Genomic DNA, 17,340 nt, shown 5'->3' with positions numbered 1-17,340 from the left:
AGAAGGGGTTTTAACAAACATGCAGAAGGTGTCGACACATTTTGGAACTGTTGCTCAAACAGTACAGTCAACTCAATGGTACAAAATGTCACTGTAAAGATTTAACAAACTTAATAGATGTGCCCATGCTTTAGTAGTTTAAACAAGCACTTATAGTGAGTGTAAACATTAAGAATTGTAAATATCTGTACGCAATTCACTGCTCAGCCCTAATAAGCTTCTCAATGTTTTTTCACTATGGATGCATATAACTTACATATGAAGTTAGATGGCATAATTAGCTCAACATAGAAAATTACAAGCAAACAACCCACAAGTAAGCTCTCACCTCAGTATTTCACAGTTCTGAACCAAATAACCCTACATATACATGATGTACTTGCCAAAAATTATTATTGTGTACCGGGGGCTAGAAGTCTTCATTTGATTACCATTAAGAAGATACTTACACTTAAGAGCTGTTCAGACAGAACCAAAACATGTCACATTAGTGTGTTTACTTGGCATGGGGAATGTAATAACAAGTCACAAATTGACTAACAAAACAATATATTTTTACTAACAGTATTGTGTTTTCCAACACACAACTATTTCACATTCCGGTTTCATTTCTAATACTGAAGCACAGTTACTAAAACATAATCACGTCATCAAGCTCTCATCATTATTGCAATAAATATGTGTGGGGGGGACAGGAAGAGTCAGGGTATACAAACAAGAATAACAAGCTCAAAGCAACAGATCACATCTGTTCAAATGCTTTGAAATATGCCTAACATATAAAACCTCTATTTATAACATTTTAAGGATCACAGTTCACTGGCACAATCTGTGTAATTTAACTATCAAGTAAAGCTATAACTAGAAAAGAAACACAATGAGTATTTTCTTCATAAAAAAACACATTACTGGGAGTAAATGAAGTAAAAAACGAAACAAACAATAAAGAAAAAAAAGGAACATTTTTATCTAAAAATAAGTGGAATGTTTGAACGGCAAAGGAGACCAACTTCAGTCTTATATTTCTGCAAAGAAATGGTGCCAACTTTTTAAGGTCACTGAAATTTGCATATTGACATTGAGATATTGTCATTTATCCACCAAAAAACAATTTCCTTAAAATAGGAAAATGTCATTTAAAAATGAAAAATACTGTAAATACTGTCTAAGGTTTTCTGTCATGATAGTACAAATACATTATGAACTAGACTCTGATAAATTAATATTTCACTGTACAAACTACATCAACACATTACAATATATTGTTCGTGGAACATGAAATTACCAACAGTACATAACTATCAGATTTTCAGTAATAAATAGTTACTCAGTTACTACAAACAACTATTCATAAATATATTACGCACAGAGTATATACATTTTTGCTCGATTTCTAAGTATTTTTAAAAATTAACGCTTCATTGTGTTCATAAACTTTCCGCACATAAATAGTAGGCTACTTATGATAATAAATTCTTCATATGCATTCAGCCTCACAATGGTTCTAGGAAACTGTGCTGCAGGCCATTTCTTTACAGCATAAAGTAATGTCTCAGCTCAGTGACACTTTTGTAACTCTAAAAGAAATACATCTGATAATTGGTACAATTTTTCTGCTAAACAGCATACACCAAAGCTCATGTGCAAACTGCACAATTCCAGGTACCATAAACACGAATAATTTCTCTTACAAGAAAGTAGTAGCAGTAGTAGTAGCTTTTTCATGAAATGGTTCGACGTGGGGTGACAGGTGGAGTGGAGTTGGCAGTTCCTACCCTTGCAGGAATTGGAGGAGGAACACCAGCTCTTGCTGGTACTGGTGGTGGTTGTGCTCTGTCAGGGATAGGTGGCGGTGGTAGCTGCCGCTGTGGCAGAGGTGGTGGCTCCATCTCTTGTGCATTACTACCTGATGAGTCTAATCGTGGAGGTGGTGGAGGGGGCCCACTTGGTCTTGCTGGGCAGTAGTCATCCTGAATCTCCTCATATATTGCATTGCTGTCTTCCTGTTGATTGTAGACTGTCTCTGGAGGGGTGGTAGGAATTTTCTGTTGCACAGGTAAGGGTTTTGAAGGAACACTGATCACCCCTGCCTGTAAGAAAAGTGTTTGAATCATCATGATACTCAAATTATAAATAATGCCAAATTACTTCTAACGCATCAAGCCAGCATTTAGACAGTATGTAAAAAGCTAAAGGTACTTTTAGTCATAAAACAAGCACTAAACAGGAAGTTTCTAGACTAATAGAGACAATTAAGTTACAACTAAACACACTTCATAGGAAGGAAATGGATTATAGGCCATCAAAAAAGGTAATTTTTTTTTCCAATAACAAACATACTCCTCATTCTGGCATATTCTATGGTCCAGTCCCTTGTAAGTCACACATGAAGGAAATTGAATAATTTTATTGATTTATTTGTATTTGGATAAAGTTTTATGTCTGCAAAATTAAAGGTACTGGAAGAAAGGAGAGAAGCAAGTTTTGGATCAAACACTGTGCTGACAGCAAAGTCATTAGAGATGAACATAATCTCCAACACAGCAATAATGAGGGAGGAAATCAGACATTCTCTTTTCAAAGATGCTGTGCCAGCATTCACTTAATCAGTTTAGGGAAACAATGAAAAACATAAATCAAGATGTTAAGATGGGGATTTGAGCATTGCTTCTTCTGAATAGAGTACACAGCACCACCTAAATTGATGAGAACACATCAGGTATTAATTCAGCACCATAACAAAGGGGATAAGTAATTAACTACAGCCTTGCTGAAAGAACTCTCAACTATCATCATAGAATTTACTTGAAGTTATTTCAGGATGTCACATGAAAAATAAATCAGAATTGAGAGACAAATTTCAACCTCTTTCCTCCTGAATAAGTCTAGTACCATTTCGACCATGCACACAGTGCCTCCTTACTTGGGTCAGCCATTTTTATTATCCTGTGGGGTGTTATGTAAGTATGTTGTGATTGAGTCTCCTACAACAAGCAGTTTACAATAACTGATATCCAAGAAATACTGATTTAACTTACCTCAAACACTTCAAAATTGTGTACTCAGTAGTCATGACTGTTTTCATGTGAGCATTGGTACAAAATTATATCTAACCATCTAGTTGACCCTCCATAGGCCAATGAAGAATGGAAACACTTTCTGTACAGTATTTGATTTACAAACAGATAATCATTTTTAGGAAACAATATATTACGTAGAATATGTAGACAAAAAAGTGTACAATTAGAAAGAAAGGTGGTGGTGTGTGTGTGTGTGTGTGTGTGTGTGTGAGAGAGAGAGAGAGAGAGAGAGAGAGAGAGAGAGAGAGACCAGGGGGATGGGGTGGGAGGTGGGGCCAGGGAGAGGAGATCCACTGTTGTGAAGTATGCAAAGATTTGTCCATGTAAAAGAGGACATTAGATGGCACTCGCAGCTCCCTCCCAAATGGTAATATTATTATTGAAATCTCATCAGCTTGATTTTTCCACAGTGGAACCTCTACTTTAATGTCAATTACAATTCTACCATAGAAACACATATTTTAATCTAAAAAAATTTACACAAACTATAATTTCTACAGATATGAATCCTAATTATGATGTAATGCATCAGAAATGTCTGCAGGTACCCAATGGTGGCAAAGTTTTATAGAATCACTGTGCCCTTCTTTGGTTTCACCTGACAATTCCAGTAAGCGAATGTCACTGACATGTTCAGTGTGCTCCCCCTTATAACAAATGTTACAGTGAAAAAGCCTTTCCACATGAGATGCAAGACGATGTGACTTAATAGTTGCTAGCCCCTTCTGATGCAAAATAACAGTGACAAATTTTCCATAGAGAGACAATCATATGGATGAATGGTTGTATCATTCACGAGAAGCTAACTTGAGCAGTAGTGAATGCAGTTTACATGTAATACTTGGAGGAGAAAACAAAAATGGAGTCAAGTAGAAACATTCTTCTGAACTGTAAAAACTATGCCAATCCTCAGAACTTCTGTATTTGCTCATTCCCACTATACACAGTGTCCCATTTATATTGCTCACCCAAAATAACTTTTTTCTTATGCATTAAATGAAAAATTGTTTCCAACAATGCTTTTATCCTCATTGGGTAATACTTGCTGAAGGTATGTGTTTTATGTATCACCACAGATGTAGGAGATATGGGGTAGAGGTTAAATTTTTTAAATGGAACCATGTACAATTTATTCAAGAATACACTCACCCTCTCCAAGAAATATTCAAAAATGTACCCCACTGAATCATTTTATCCATGAAACTAGTAGCTATGGAAATGATAAATATCACATAACTTGAAACTTCCTGGCAGATTAAAACTGTGTGCCAGACCGAGACTCGAACTCGGGGCCTTTGCCTTTCACAGGCAAGTGCTCTACCATCTGAACTACCCAAGCACGACTCACAACCCGTACTCACAGCTTTAATTCTGCCAGTACCTCGTCTCCTACCTTCCAAACTTCACAGAAGCTCTCCTGCGAATCTTGCAGAACTAGCACTCCTGGAAGAAAGGATATTGCGGAGACATGGCTCCTGCGAATCTTGCAGAATTGGCACTCCTGGAAGAAAGGATATTGGGGAGACATGGCTTCGCCACAGCCTGGGGGATGTTTCCAGAAATAATAAAGGAGAAAAACTAAAAGTAAACACACACACACACACACACACACACACACACACACACACACACACACAAAAAAAAACAATTTATGTACAAAAACTTGATGAACTAATCATAGCACTTCTGTATATGTTAGATATTTGTGTCGTCCTTTGAGCACATGTTAAGCAAAGGTGGAGTCTGATTTATTTAATCTCCAGCTACATTCATGTTCAGTCAGCCTTGTTGACATGGCCCGGCCTGTTTGATCAATGTACAGTTTATTGCAGACAGTGCAGGTTATTTTGTAGATCCCACTCCTGCTTAGTTTATCTGTTTTGTCCTTGCTGGTGAATAGGAGATTAGCTGTAGTGCCTCTTACATAAAATGATGTTTTATAGTTTTGGGGTTTCAGTCTTTTGCCTAGGATAGTTTGTACGATAGCTAACCTAGATATGGAATAGTACAGCAGTTGGTTTTTGGTGTGGTTGTTATTGCAGAGGGGGCATAAATGTAGGGCAAGATTTTCCTTCTTTGTTTCTTGTGCACGATTTTGTCAACTAATACAGGGTTACAGCCATTGTTATATGCAATATATTTAAGGGTGTCTACTTCTGTTTGGAAATTTTGTTTTGACGCTGGTATGGATGTGAGGTGATGCACCATGGAATGGAAGGCTGCATATTTGTGTGTTATTGGGTGTTGTGAACACGAGGGTATTACTGTGTACATTGTTGTGGGTTTTCTGTAAAATTTGAAAGTATGTGTATTTGTGGTGATATCTAAGTTAAGGTCTAAAAAGTTAATGGATTTTTCACCTAGCTCCATGGTGAATTGTATGTTTTTGTGTTGTGAATTTAGATGTTCTAGGAATGTGTTCAGTTGTCTGTTGGTACCTGTCCACATAAACAGTACATCATCTACATATCTGTATCAAGTTTAAACGCAGCCAAAACCTCTCAGACAAACAGAAGCTAAACGATGTCAAAGTTAGCGTAAGGAGGGCTATGCGTGAAGCGTTCATTGAATTCGAAAGTAAAATTCTATGTACCGACTTGACAGAAAATCCTAGGAAGTTCTGGTCTTACGTTAAATCAGTAAGTGGCTCGAAACAGCATATCCAGACACTACGGGATGATGATGGCATTGAAACAGAGGATGACACGCGTAAAGCTGAAATACTAAACACCTTTTTCCAAAGCTGTTTCACAGAGGAAGACCGCACTGCAGTTCCTTCTCTAAATCCTCGCACAAACGAAAAAATGGCTGACATCGAAATAAGTGTCCAAGGAATAGAAAAGCAACTGGAATCACTCAATAGAGGAAAGTCCACTGGACCTGACGGGATACCAATTCGATTCTACACAGAGTACGCGAAAGAACTTGCCCCCCTTCTAACAGCCGTGTACCGCAAGTCTCTAGAGGAACGGAGGGTTCCAAATGATTGGAAAAGAGCACAGATAGTCCCAGTCTTCAAGAAGGGTCGTCGAGCAGATGCTCAAAACTATAGACCTATATCTCTTACGTCGATCTCTTGTAGAATTTTAGAACATGTTTTTTGCTCGCGTATCATGTCATTTCTGGAAACCCAGAATCTACTATGTAGGAATCAACATGGATTCTGGAAACAGCGATCGTGTGAGACCCAACTCGCCTTATTTGTTCATGAGACCCAGAAAATATTAGATACAGGCTCCCAGGTAGATGCTATTTTTCTTGACTTCCGGAAGGCGTTCGATACAGTTCCGCACTGTCGCCTGATAAGCAAAGTAAGAGCCTACGGAATATCAGACCAGCTGTGTGGCTGGATTGAGGAGTTTTTGGCAAACAGAACACAGCATGTTGTTATCAATGGAGAGACGTCTACAGACGTTAAAGTAACCTCTGGCGTGCCACAGGGGAGTGTTATGGGACCATTGCTTTTCACAATATATATAAATGACTTAGTAGATTGTGTCGGAAGTTCCATGCGGCTTTTCGCGGATGATGCTGTAGTATACAGAGAAGTTGCTGCATTAGAAAATTGTAGCGAAATACAGGAAGATCTGCAGCGGATAGGCACTTGGTGCAGGGAGTGGCAACTGACCCTTAACATAGACAAATGTAATGTATTGCGAATACATAGAAAGAAGGATCCTTTATTGTATGATTATATGATAGCGGAACAAACACTGGTAGCAGTTACTTCTGTAAAATATCTGGGAGTGTGCGTACGGAACGATTGGAAGTGGAATGATCATATAAAACTAATTGTTGGTAAGGCGGGTACCAGGTTGAGATTCATTGGGAGAGTGCTTAGAAAATGTAGTCCATCAACAAAGGAGGTGGCTTACAAAACACTCGTTCGACCTATACTTGAGTATTGCTCATCAGTGTGGGATCCGTACCAGGTCGGGTTGACGGAGGAGATAGAGAAGATCCAAAGAAGAGCGGCGCGTTTCGTCACTGGGTTATTTGGTAACCGTGATAGCGTTACAGAGATGTTTAATAAACTCAAGTGGCAGACTCTGCAAGAGAGGCGCTCTGCATCGCGGTGTAGCTTGCTCGCCAGGTTTCGAGAGGGTGCGTTTCTGGATGAGGTATCGAATATATTGCTTCCCCCTACTTATACTTCCCGAGGAGATCACGAATGTAAAATTAGAGAGATTAGAGCGCGCACGGAGGCTTTCAGACAGTCGTTCTTCCCGCGAACCATACGCGACTGGAACAGGAAAGGGAGGTAATGACAGTGGCACGTAAAGTGCCCTCCGCCACACACCGTTGGGTGGCTTGCGGAGTATCAATGTAGATGTAGATGTATTTAATATTATAACTGAGGGGTTCATTTTCTAGGAACTGTTTTTGAAATTGTCCATGAATATTTCAGCTAAGAGGGGACTGAAAGGGAACTCCATTGCCAATCCTTCTAGCTGTTTATAAAGGGTACCTTCAAATTGGAAATAATTTTGTTTCAGACACGTTTGGGTGGCAAAATTTATGCCTTCTACTAGTACTGGGTTGACACCTGCTCTGTATAATAGTTCTGTCAGAATATCAAGGCATTCTTGTGTAGGTATATTTGTAAATAAGCTGCTTACATCAAAGGATACTAGTTTTGCAATACTTGGTATTGGAAGGTCTTTAATTTTGTTCACAATGTCCACTGAGTTTACAATTCCAAACTTAGATTTGAGTTTTGTTTTGGTTTTCATACAGGAATGCAATTCATTGGCAATTTTCTAGTTTGATGCAGTGTAAGTTGGAACAAGTGGTCTTAGAGGATGGTCTTTTTTGTGTAGTTTAGGGAGTCCACACAATTTACGTGCTGTTGGATTCATGCTGATCAAATATTTAACTTCATAATCGTGTATTATACTTTTGCAGGACTTGGTTAAGTTTTTAATTTCATCATTAAAGGTTTTTGTGGGGTCTTTGTTAAGAACACAGTAGGTATTGGGTGTGCGTAATAGTTTCACGTTTTCAATATATTTACTTTTGTCCAGTTTTGTGTTTACGGTTGCACTTCGATGACATAGGTTGTTTATTTTACGTTTCTGGTGTAAGAACATATCATGGATTATGTTTTGCACTTGTTCCCTCCTTTCATTATCAAAAATGTCGAACTCACACTGATGTAGATTGCTTGTAATTCTCATGTATATCACTTTTACAAACAACCAAAACAAAACTTTTCTGAATGAGTGGTAAACTGAAGGAACATTCTGTCACAAATAATAGGAAATTGTCTTGTGAGCAATACAATATTCTTCACTAAAATTTGCAATGCCTTATCTGGACCAAAGTGAAGTTAACTTCTGCAGTCTTTGCAGATACAACCCTGGTTCACAATGGATGGATTGTAAGAATAACAACTTCATTTACTTGTTGATCACTTTCACCATAATCCTCTCACTACCACATGAATTGTCCTTAATAATGAGGCTGAACTACACAAAGAGTATTGGGAGGGGGTACCAGATTTAATTGTGCAACATGCATCCTACAGACATGGAGGCTACAGTCACAGTAATGCTTCTTTTATTTATATATCCTTTCATAACAAACAGAATGACTAATTTCTTTGATTGTGTGTGTTCAGAATATTGTGACTTGCTAATACAGCTTAACACACAGTGTGCTAGCTTGCAAAACAGGGAGATGACACACATGTATACTGGACTGTGACTCGAACCTGGGACTTTTACTTTTTGTGAGCAAGTGATCTACCGACTAAGTGATTCAAGCACAACTCACGAACTGTTCTCACAGGTTTACTTCCCAGTACCTCATCTACCTTCCAAACATCACAAAAGCTCTCCTGCATACTTTGCAGGACTAGCATCCTGGAAAAAAGGGTACTGCAGGTACGTGGCTTAGCCACAGCTTAAAACAGTACTTACAGCTAGTGAAATGAATGTGCCCCATATTATATTACTCAAAAGAAACTTTAAAACTTTAATCTTAATTGATTATGGATTTGAGTAATAACTGTACAAAAACAAACCTTAGGAACTTGTTTTCTGTGTTGATATGGTGATGCTCCAGGTGACACACTCGGCAGAGGTGGTCGACCAGGAGGGGCTGGTCGGGGAGGTGCCTTTAGCGGCACATCAGACTCTTCACCAGGACTTGGACTGTATGATCTATCCACACTATACACGTAATCTGCTTTGTCTGTACCTATGAGAAAATTTGTATTTCAGTTTCACAAATGTGTATTATTATGTATTTTAACTTAATATCACTTTTTACATTTGTACTAAAGTAAGTATACTGCTTTTACAGTTTTATATGTGAGGGTAAGTTGATATTATCTTCTTACTTTCAGATTATTCTTAATGGATTATCACTTACACTCTTGATCAGTTGTGGATGACACATCACTTGATAGCTCAGGTAAAGGTTCGATGTGATCGCATAAAGGTATTGTGTTATTGCTGCAGAGCTCTATTTCCTTCAGGGCCTGATCTTGCCAATTTGGAGTTTTTAAGGAAAGATTCAATGCATGACCACAAATCTGGAATAAGAGAGAATCACCATCCATTAAAAGAAGGCTTGCTATTAATGTGTAATACAAAAATTAAATGAAAAAAGTTTTGCATGTAACAATGGACTTAATGATGAGAAATACATGTAATTTAGTTTTAAACATTCAAACAAATATGCACAGTGCTTATAAAAAAAAACTGTACATTCCATGGTAATCACACTAATATTACTCATCAAATGCACATACAATGTGTTGCTTTTGAAGAAACTGTTTTTGCCTGGAAATGGTGTGGATACAATATTTACATCAGTGACTTTCTTACAACAGGTACTATGAAATTTAAGACTCTGATAAAACAAGCACCACATGTACAACAGACGTGACGATAATTTCTAGAGGAAAGCTTCATACAAATGCAAGTGATACACAGATGGAAGAAGAAAATAGTTGAATGGAATGGAGAACAAATACATACAGAAGATGAAAATACAAGGGTTTCAAAGAAGGTATATGGTAGTTGGTGGGAAGAAGGCAAATGTGAAAATGGAAAGTACAGAGAAACACTTTCAATTTCAGAAAAAAGGATTGGAAAAATGGTATTCCAAGGGAAAGATGTATTTATTTCCAGGTTTTGTAAAGCACTCTTGCCTGTACTTCTATCAAAGAAAATAACGATTACAGTGAAATGATCTGATGGAAATCTGAACACAGTGTAAAGACATTTTTTAATCTTTCATCATAAATTTCTGTTTATTTGTATCCACAGTCCTACAGAATTTTAGAAATGGTATTTTCCACCTGGACTGTTATTAAATTCAGTATATTTAATAATAGTCCAGGTGGGAAATGTTGTCTTTTTTTTATCATAATGTCAAAGCAATGGAAATTCTAAAATGGTACTTTATCTGATAGTTCTAATTTGTGTACAGCAAATTTTACGTGCCCAATAACATACACTGAGGACTTGAAGTGGGGACCAAAACAATTTGGACTAGGGAACCACATTAAGAAAGATCCTAGTTTCATACAACATGAAGAGAGAGAGATAAAACAATGTATTCCACTCCCCTATGCTTACTGGGTGAAAGACTGAAAGTAATTTATGGTGACTATGGTAAGCATTAAATTTAAAGCCAATTAATGCGGTAAACACATACAATGCTAAGTAAAAAAAATGAAACATACAGTATTCATATATCACACTGCACATTCATTCCACATTCAGGTTACTTTGCATCATACATGCAGCAGAAAGGAAAGTACACCAATTAAGGAACATGAAATAATTTATTCATCAGTTTAATACAAAAAATGTGGTTCATTGCAGAAGTGCCAGAGTATGGATCCAAAGGTACTGGGTTCAATCCCCAGTTAGTGATAGAATTTTTATCTGTCACTTTTCTTTCACATCTCACAATGTTTGTTAACTTGAAAAAATGCTGAGTTACACTGTGGTTCACAAACCACGTCGAACTGTAGGTTCCCCTATAATTGGTGTAGTAAATCAATTCAAATTTTCGAGGCTCGCAATGGCATACCACCTCTAACAGGACTGTGCTTGGTAGTTCATTGTGATGTCAAACTAACCTTTGGGTTGATGACAGCTTTACCACTATAAAACGATTCATATTTATAGTTCTATACCGGGCAGCTCTTAATGTGTTTGTTTCAGACTGGATTGTGGCTAAGTTGCAAGACCTTCATTTACAACAATTATTTGATCAATCATCAAGTAATAGTTAGATTATAAAAGATATTTACAACACCAGATGAAGAAATAGCTTTGTCCAAGTGTATTTATCAATTCATTCACACATTGTGACTTTCGACATAAAATGTCAGAGCATGGGGTACAATGAGGAACCCTAAGTGTTCCACAAATTGGGTTTTGGAATAATCTTGTTGAGTAAAATACTTCAGCTGAGGTGAAGCTGTGCCACATTTAAGATAAGGAACACCCCTGCGAGAAAATGGACTCCAAAAAATGAGGCACTTTGGCATAGGCAGGAAAATGTGGTGTTTGAATAATTTATTTTAGACATGTTTCTCCAAGAAACATAATTATACAATAATCTATTGCTTCTGTCATTAGCAGAGGTTGCTATTGAATTTATAGACTACTAAGTAAAGACCTAATCAATGGAATTAGTTAATCAAACAGATGCCAGAACAAGTCACCTACCTTTAGTCTTTTCTTTTTCACTTACACACAAACAGTGTACATCATGACAGTTCACCACTCTATTGACTAATCTTCATAACCAGCAGATGAAGGTGCAGAATCCATGCTTCTGCAGCATTGCACTGCCTTCTTTAGTTTCTGCACCACAACTGCTGTGTTAATGGGTAAGCCACAACTATGCCAGGTTTTTGGGTCCAGTGATTAACAGTAACTACAGAAGACTGCTAGGCCTCAATGGCTCTGAAAACCTTTCCTATCTATATTTTCATATCTTTATTTTCACTGTACTGAGACACATTTAACATATCAGTATTACAGATTATGTTTCCATGTACACTTGAGTAAACTATTGTCTTGTCTCTTTATATAAAAAAAACAGATTATAATAGATATTAATGCTAAAAGATAGAGATGCTATGTTATCAATGGCAACTGTGATGACTATACTTAAAATAGTAGTTCAGTATACAAGATTTTCGTTTTCAAAGTAATCACAAACAAAATACCATATTTATCCAAGAATATTTGACCCTGAATAAAAGATGACCCCTTTTTTAAGATAGTACAAAAAATTTTATTTCTAACATATTCTGACCACTCAAACTTACTAACCATTTTATTAACATAAAGTATATGTGTAAAAAAGTTAACATTATATCTATTATAAACTTATGTCGTGTATTGATTTTCTACATTCTTATAATACAAGAAGAAATAAAATAAACAAAAAGAAATGATTTACACTACTTTTTATCTTCACTTTCTTTTTGCTTACTATTTAAATCAGTCATTTGCAGTACCACTATTTTTGTTTTTTGTGAAGATATGGGACATTGCCGGTCGTGACGGTGTTTCTCTATTGTTCAGAGAATGACAAGGGATCAGTTTTGTATAGCCAATGGGATGATAATTTCAAGTAACCAATGAGAGGTGAGAACAAAGACAATGAATTTCTAGCACTGAAATTGAAATCATTCTCTTTTTCACTATGGTCACCAATATTTGATTCCCCCCCCCCTCCCCCTAGAATTACAAGGTTGTGGTTGTGGTTGTGGTTAGGTTGGGACCTAAGAGCAGTGCGTATATTGCTGTGAGTGAAACAGATATCAATAACATTTATAATCTTTGTTCTCACAAATATTTAGCTATTTCCTTCAAATATGAAGAGGTTGAAAAGTCAGCCAACCAGTTGCAAATAAAGGTTTATTAGCCCTTGACCTAGGTTTCGATATTTGTAAAAATATCTTCTTCGGCAGGCCGCCTCCTGGCTGATTTTTCAACCTCTTCAGGTTTACACAGTTGCTGTTTTGCAGCCATGTTTAAGGTCCGCTAAATATGTTGTGATTTCTGAGCTGGGGGTTATGATGGGACCTGAGAACATGACCAGAACACAAGGATTCACCTATGCTGCCATACACTAGTCTAGATACAAGAAGTTATAGTCTACTACGAAATTGTGGATCACTGTTTTCCAAGGAGGAGGAGCGATACTACATGCTGTGCCTTGTTCATCGTGACGTAGATATTATAGTCACTGACTGGCAACGAGTAGGTCATCAGTTATTACCACACACTGAATTTATTTATCAATTAACATTTGTGATTTCTGGAAGGTCCAGGCACTTATTTACGAAATTCTGTAACTTGCAAGAATGTCCTATGTATGTAAGTACTCTTTTCAACCAGGCAATTTAGTTCCATGTGCACTCTTATGTGAGCTCAGTATAATTGATTGATTTTAGTGTTAAGTTTGCATTCTCGTTGACAACTCTGACCTCCATAAATGCATCCTTTCTTTTCAACAACTCTAGTGGGTAATATACTATGTCTATGTAAATAAGTGATAACGACGACATACCTGTGTGTGAGACTTGCTGGCTGCCACCAGTGCACATTGCCCATCACGAAATGTGACCCACATTGTGTCTTCAACAAATCTGACAAGAATTACTTCTCCAATTTGACTCAGTTCTTGTAGAAGTGCCATCATGAAATTATCATCAAACAGATCTTCTCCCGTAGCTTCAGAATCAACTGCCTGTGAATTAAGTACTTGGACATTATGATATATTATTACCAAATTTAACTAATGTGTAAAAAATGTAGAACATGCAGCTTCCATAAAAAACAAATAATCTTCTGCATATAAGAAGTAAGGAAATAAATGTATTTACGTTTTGTGCTATAAATGATTCAATGTAATGAAGTGGCTGATAGCAGAAGGGTTTTAATTAATGACGCAGACAGTAAATAAGGAAGGACAGTGACTACTTAGGAAAGATCAATACTATGAAACTAATACAGTTTCCAGTGGAAGATGATACGTGGGAAAACTGTGACAAACATGTAGTTGTTGTGGTCTTCAGTCGTTAGACTGGTTTGATGCAGCTCTCCATGCTATTCTATCCTGTGCAAGCTTCTTCATCTCCCAGTACCTACTGCAACCTATATCCTTCTGAATCTGCTTAGTGTATTCATCTCTTGGTCTCCCCCTACGATTTTTACCCTCCACACTGCCCTCCAATACTAAATTGGTGATCCCTTGATGCCTCAGAACATATCCTACCAACCAATCCCTTCTTCTGGTCAAGTTGTGCCACAAACTCCTCTTCTCCCCAATCCTATTCAGTACCACCTCATTAGTTATGTGTTCTACCCATCTAATCTTCAGCACTCTTCTGTAGCACCACATTTCGAAAGCTTCTATTCTCTTCTTGTCCAAACTATTTACCGTCCATGTTTAACTTCCATACATGGCTACACTCCATAAAAATACTTTCAGAAATGACTTCCTCACACTTAAATCTATACTCGATGTTAACAAATTTCTCTTCTTCAGAAACGCTTTCCTTGCCATTGCCAGTCTACATTTTATATCCTCTCTACTTCGACCATCATCAGTTATTTTGCTCCCCAAATAGCAAAACTCCTTTACTACTTTAAGTGTCTCATTTCCTAATCTAATACCCTCAACATCACCCGACTTAATTCGACTACATTCCATTATCCTCGTTTTGCCTTTGTTGATGTTCATCTTATATCCTCCCTTCAAGACACCATCCATTCCGTTCAACTGCTCTTCCAAGTCCTTTGCTGTCTCTGACAGAATTACAATGTCATCGGCGAACCTCAAAGTTTTTATTTCTTCTCCATGGATTTTAATACCTACTCCGAATTTTTCTTTTGTTTCCTTTACTGCTTGCTCAATATACAGATTGAATAACATCGGGGAGAGGCTACAACCCTGTCTTACTCCCTTCCCAAGCACTGCTTCCCTTTCATGTCCCTCGACTCTTATAACTGCCATCTGGTTTCTGTACAAATTGTAAATAGCCTTTCGCTCCCTGTATTTTACCCCTGCCACCTTTAGAATTTGAAAGAGAGTATTCCAGTCAACATTGTCAAAAGCTATCTCTAAGTCTACAAATGCTAGAAACGTAGGTTTGCCTTTCCTTAATCTTTCTTCTAAGATAAGTCGTAAGGTCAGTATTGCCTCACGTGTTCCAGTATTTCTACGGAATCCAAACTGATCTTCCCCGAGGTCGGCTTCTATCAGTTTTTCCATTCGTCTGTAAAGAATTCGTGTTAGTATTTTGCAGCTGTGGCTTATTAAACTGATTGTTTGGTAATTCTCACATCTGTCAACACCTGCTTTCTTTGGGATTGGAATTATTATATTCTTCTTGAAGTCTGAGGGTATTTCGCCTGTTTCATACATCTTGCTCACCAGATGGTAGAGTTTTGTCAGGACTGGCTCTCCCAAGGCCGTCAGTAGTTCCAATGGAATGTTGTCTACTCCGGGGGCCTTGTTTCGACTCAAGTCTTTCAGTGCTCTGTCAAACTCTTCACGCAGTATCGTATCTCCCATTTCATCTTCATCTACATCCTCTTCCATTTCCATAATATTGTCCTCAAGTACATCGCCCTTGTATAGACCCTCTATATACTCCTTCCATCTTTCTGCTTTCCCTTCTTTGCTTAGAACTGGGTTTCCATCAGAGCTCTTCATGTTCATACAAGTGGTTCTCTTATCTCCAAAAGTCTCTTTAATTTTCCTGTAGGCAGTATCTATCTTACCCCTAGTGAGATAAGCCTCTACATCCTTACATTTGTCCTCTAGCCATCCCTGCTTAGCCATTTTGCACTTCCTGTCAATCTCATTTTTGAGACGTTTGTATTCCTTTTTGCCTGCTTCATTTACTGCATTTTTATATTTTCTCCTTTCATCAATTAAATTCAATATTTCTTCTGTTACTCAAGGATTTCTACTAGCCCTCGTCTTTTTACCTACTTGATCCTCTGCTGCCTTCACTACTTCATCCCTCAAAGCTACCCATTCTTCTTCTACTGTATTTCTTTCCCCCATTCCTGTCAATTGTTCCCTTATGCTCTCCCTGAAACTCCGTACAACCTCTGGTTCTTTCAGTTTATCCAGGTCCCATCTCCTTAAATTCCCACCATTTTGCAGTTTCTTCAGTTTTAATCTACAGGTCATAACCAATAGATTGTGGTCAGAGTCCCTATCTGCCCCTGGAAATGTCTTACAATTTAAAACCTGGTTCCTAAATCTCTGTCTTACCATTATATAATCTATCTGATACCTTTTAGTATCGCCAGGGTTCTTCCATGTATACAACCTTCTATCATGATTCTTAAACCAAGTGTTAGCTATGATTAAGTTGTGCTCTGTGCAAAATTCTACCAGGCGGCTTCCTCTTTCATTTCTTAGCCCCAATCCATATTCACCTACTACATTTCCTTCTCTCCCTTTTCCTACACTCGAATTCCAGTCACCCATGACTATTAAATTTTTGTCTCCCTTCACTATCTGAATAATTTCTTTTATTTCATCATACATTTCTTCAATTTCTTCGTCATCTGCAAAGCTAGTTGGCCTATAAACTTGTACTACTGTAGTAGGTGTGGGCTGCGTATCTATCTTGGCCACAATAATGCGTTCACTAAGCTGGTTGTAGTAGCTTACCCGCGTTCCTATTTTCCTATTCATTATTAAACCTACTCCTGCATTACCCCTATTTGACTTTGTGTTTATAACCCTGTAGTCACCTGACCAGAAGTCTTGTTCCTCCTGCCACCAAACTTCACTAATTCCCACTATATCTAACTTTAACCTATCCATTTCCCTTTTCAAATTTTCTAACCTACCTGCCTGATTAAGGGACCTGACATTCCACGCTCCGATCCGTAGAACGCCAGTTTTCTTTCTCCTGATAACGACATCCTCTTGAGTAGTCCCCGCCCGGAGATCCGAATGGGGGACTATTTTACCTCCGGAATATTTTACCCAAGAGGACGCCATCATCATTTAATCGTACAGTAAAGCTGCATGCCCTCGGGAAAAATTACGGCCGTAGTTTCCCCTTGCTTTCAGCCGTTCGCAGTACCAGCACAGCAAGACCGTTTTGGTTATTGTTACAAGGCCAGATCAGTCAATTATCCAGACTGTTGCCCTTGCAACTACTGAAAAGGCTGCTGCCCCTCTTCAGGAACCACACGTTTGTCTGGCCTCTCAACAGATACCCCTCCGTTGTGGTTGTACCTACGGT

The 17,340-nt window shown here is 37.8% G+C and overlaps 1 protein-coding gene across 1 annotated transcript in view; it reads right to left on the bottom strand.

The window, feature by feature from the left end:
• Positions 1–532: 532 nt before the first annotated feature.
• The window catches only part of LOC124722915 (synaptojanin-1), a 138,333-nt gene continuing 121,525 nt past the window's right edge, over positions 533–17,340 (bottom strand). Inside the window, exons 18-21 of the mRNA XM_047248066.1 lie at positions 13,632–13,811; positions 9,456–9,618; positions 9,106–9,281; positions 533–2,090 (exon numbers count right to left, since the gene is read on the bottom strand). Coding sequence (XP_047104022.1) covers positions 1,722–2,090; positions 9,106–9,281; positions 9,456–9,618; positions 13,632–13,811 — 888 coding nt within the window. The 3' untranslated portion in view covers positions 533–1,721. The remainder of the gene's footprint in view (positions 2,091–9,105; positions 9,282–9,455; positions 9,619–13,631; positions 13,812–17,340) is intronic.

This window comes from Schistocerca piceifrons, chromosome X (genome assembly GCF_021461385.2).
Source record: "Schistocerca piceifrons isolate TAMUIC-IGC-003096 chromosome X, iqSchPice1.1, whole genome shotgun sequence".
Lineage (NCBI taxonomy): Eukaryota > Metazoa > Arthropoda > Insecta > Orthoptera > Acrididae > Schistocerca > Schistocerca piceifrons.
Note: the sequence above shows the minus strand (reverse complement) of the source record. Positions and strands in the feature narration are given on the sequence as shown.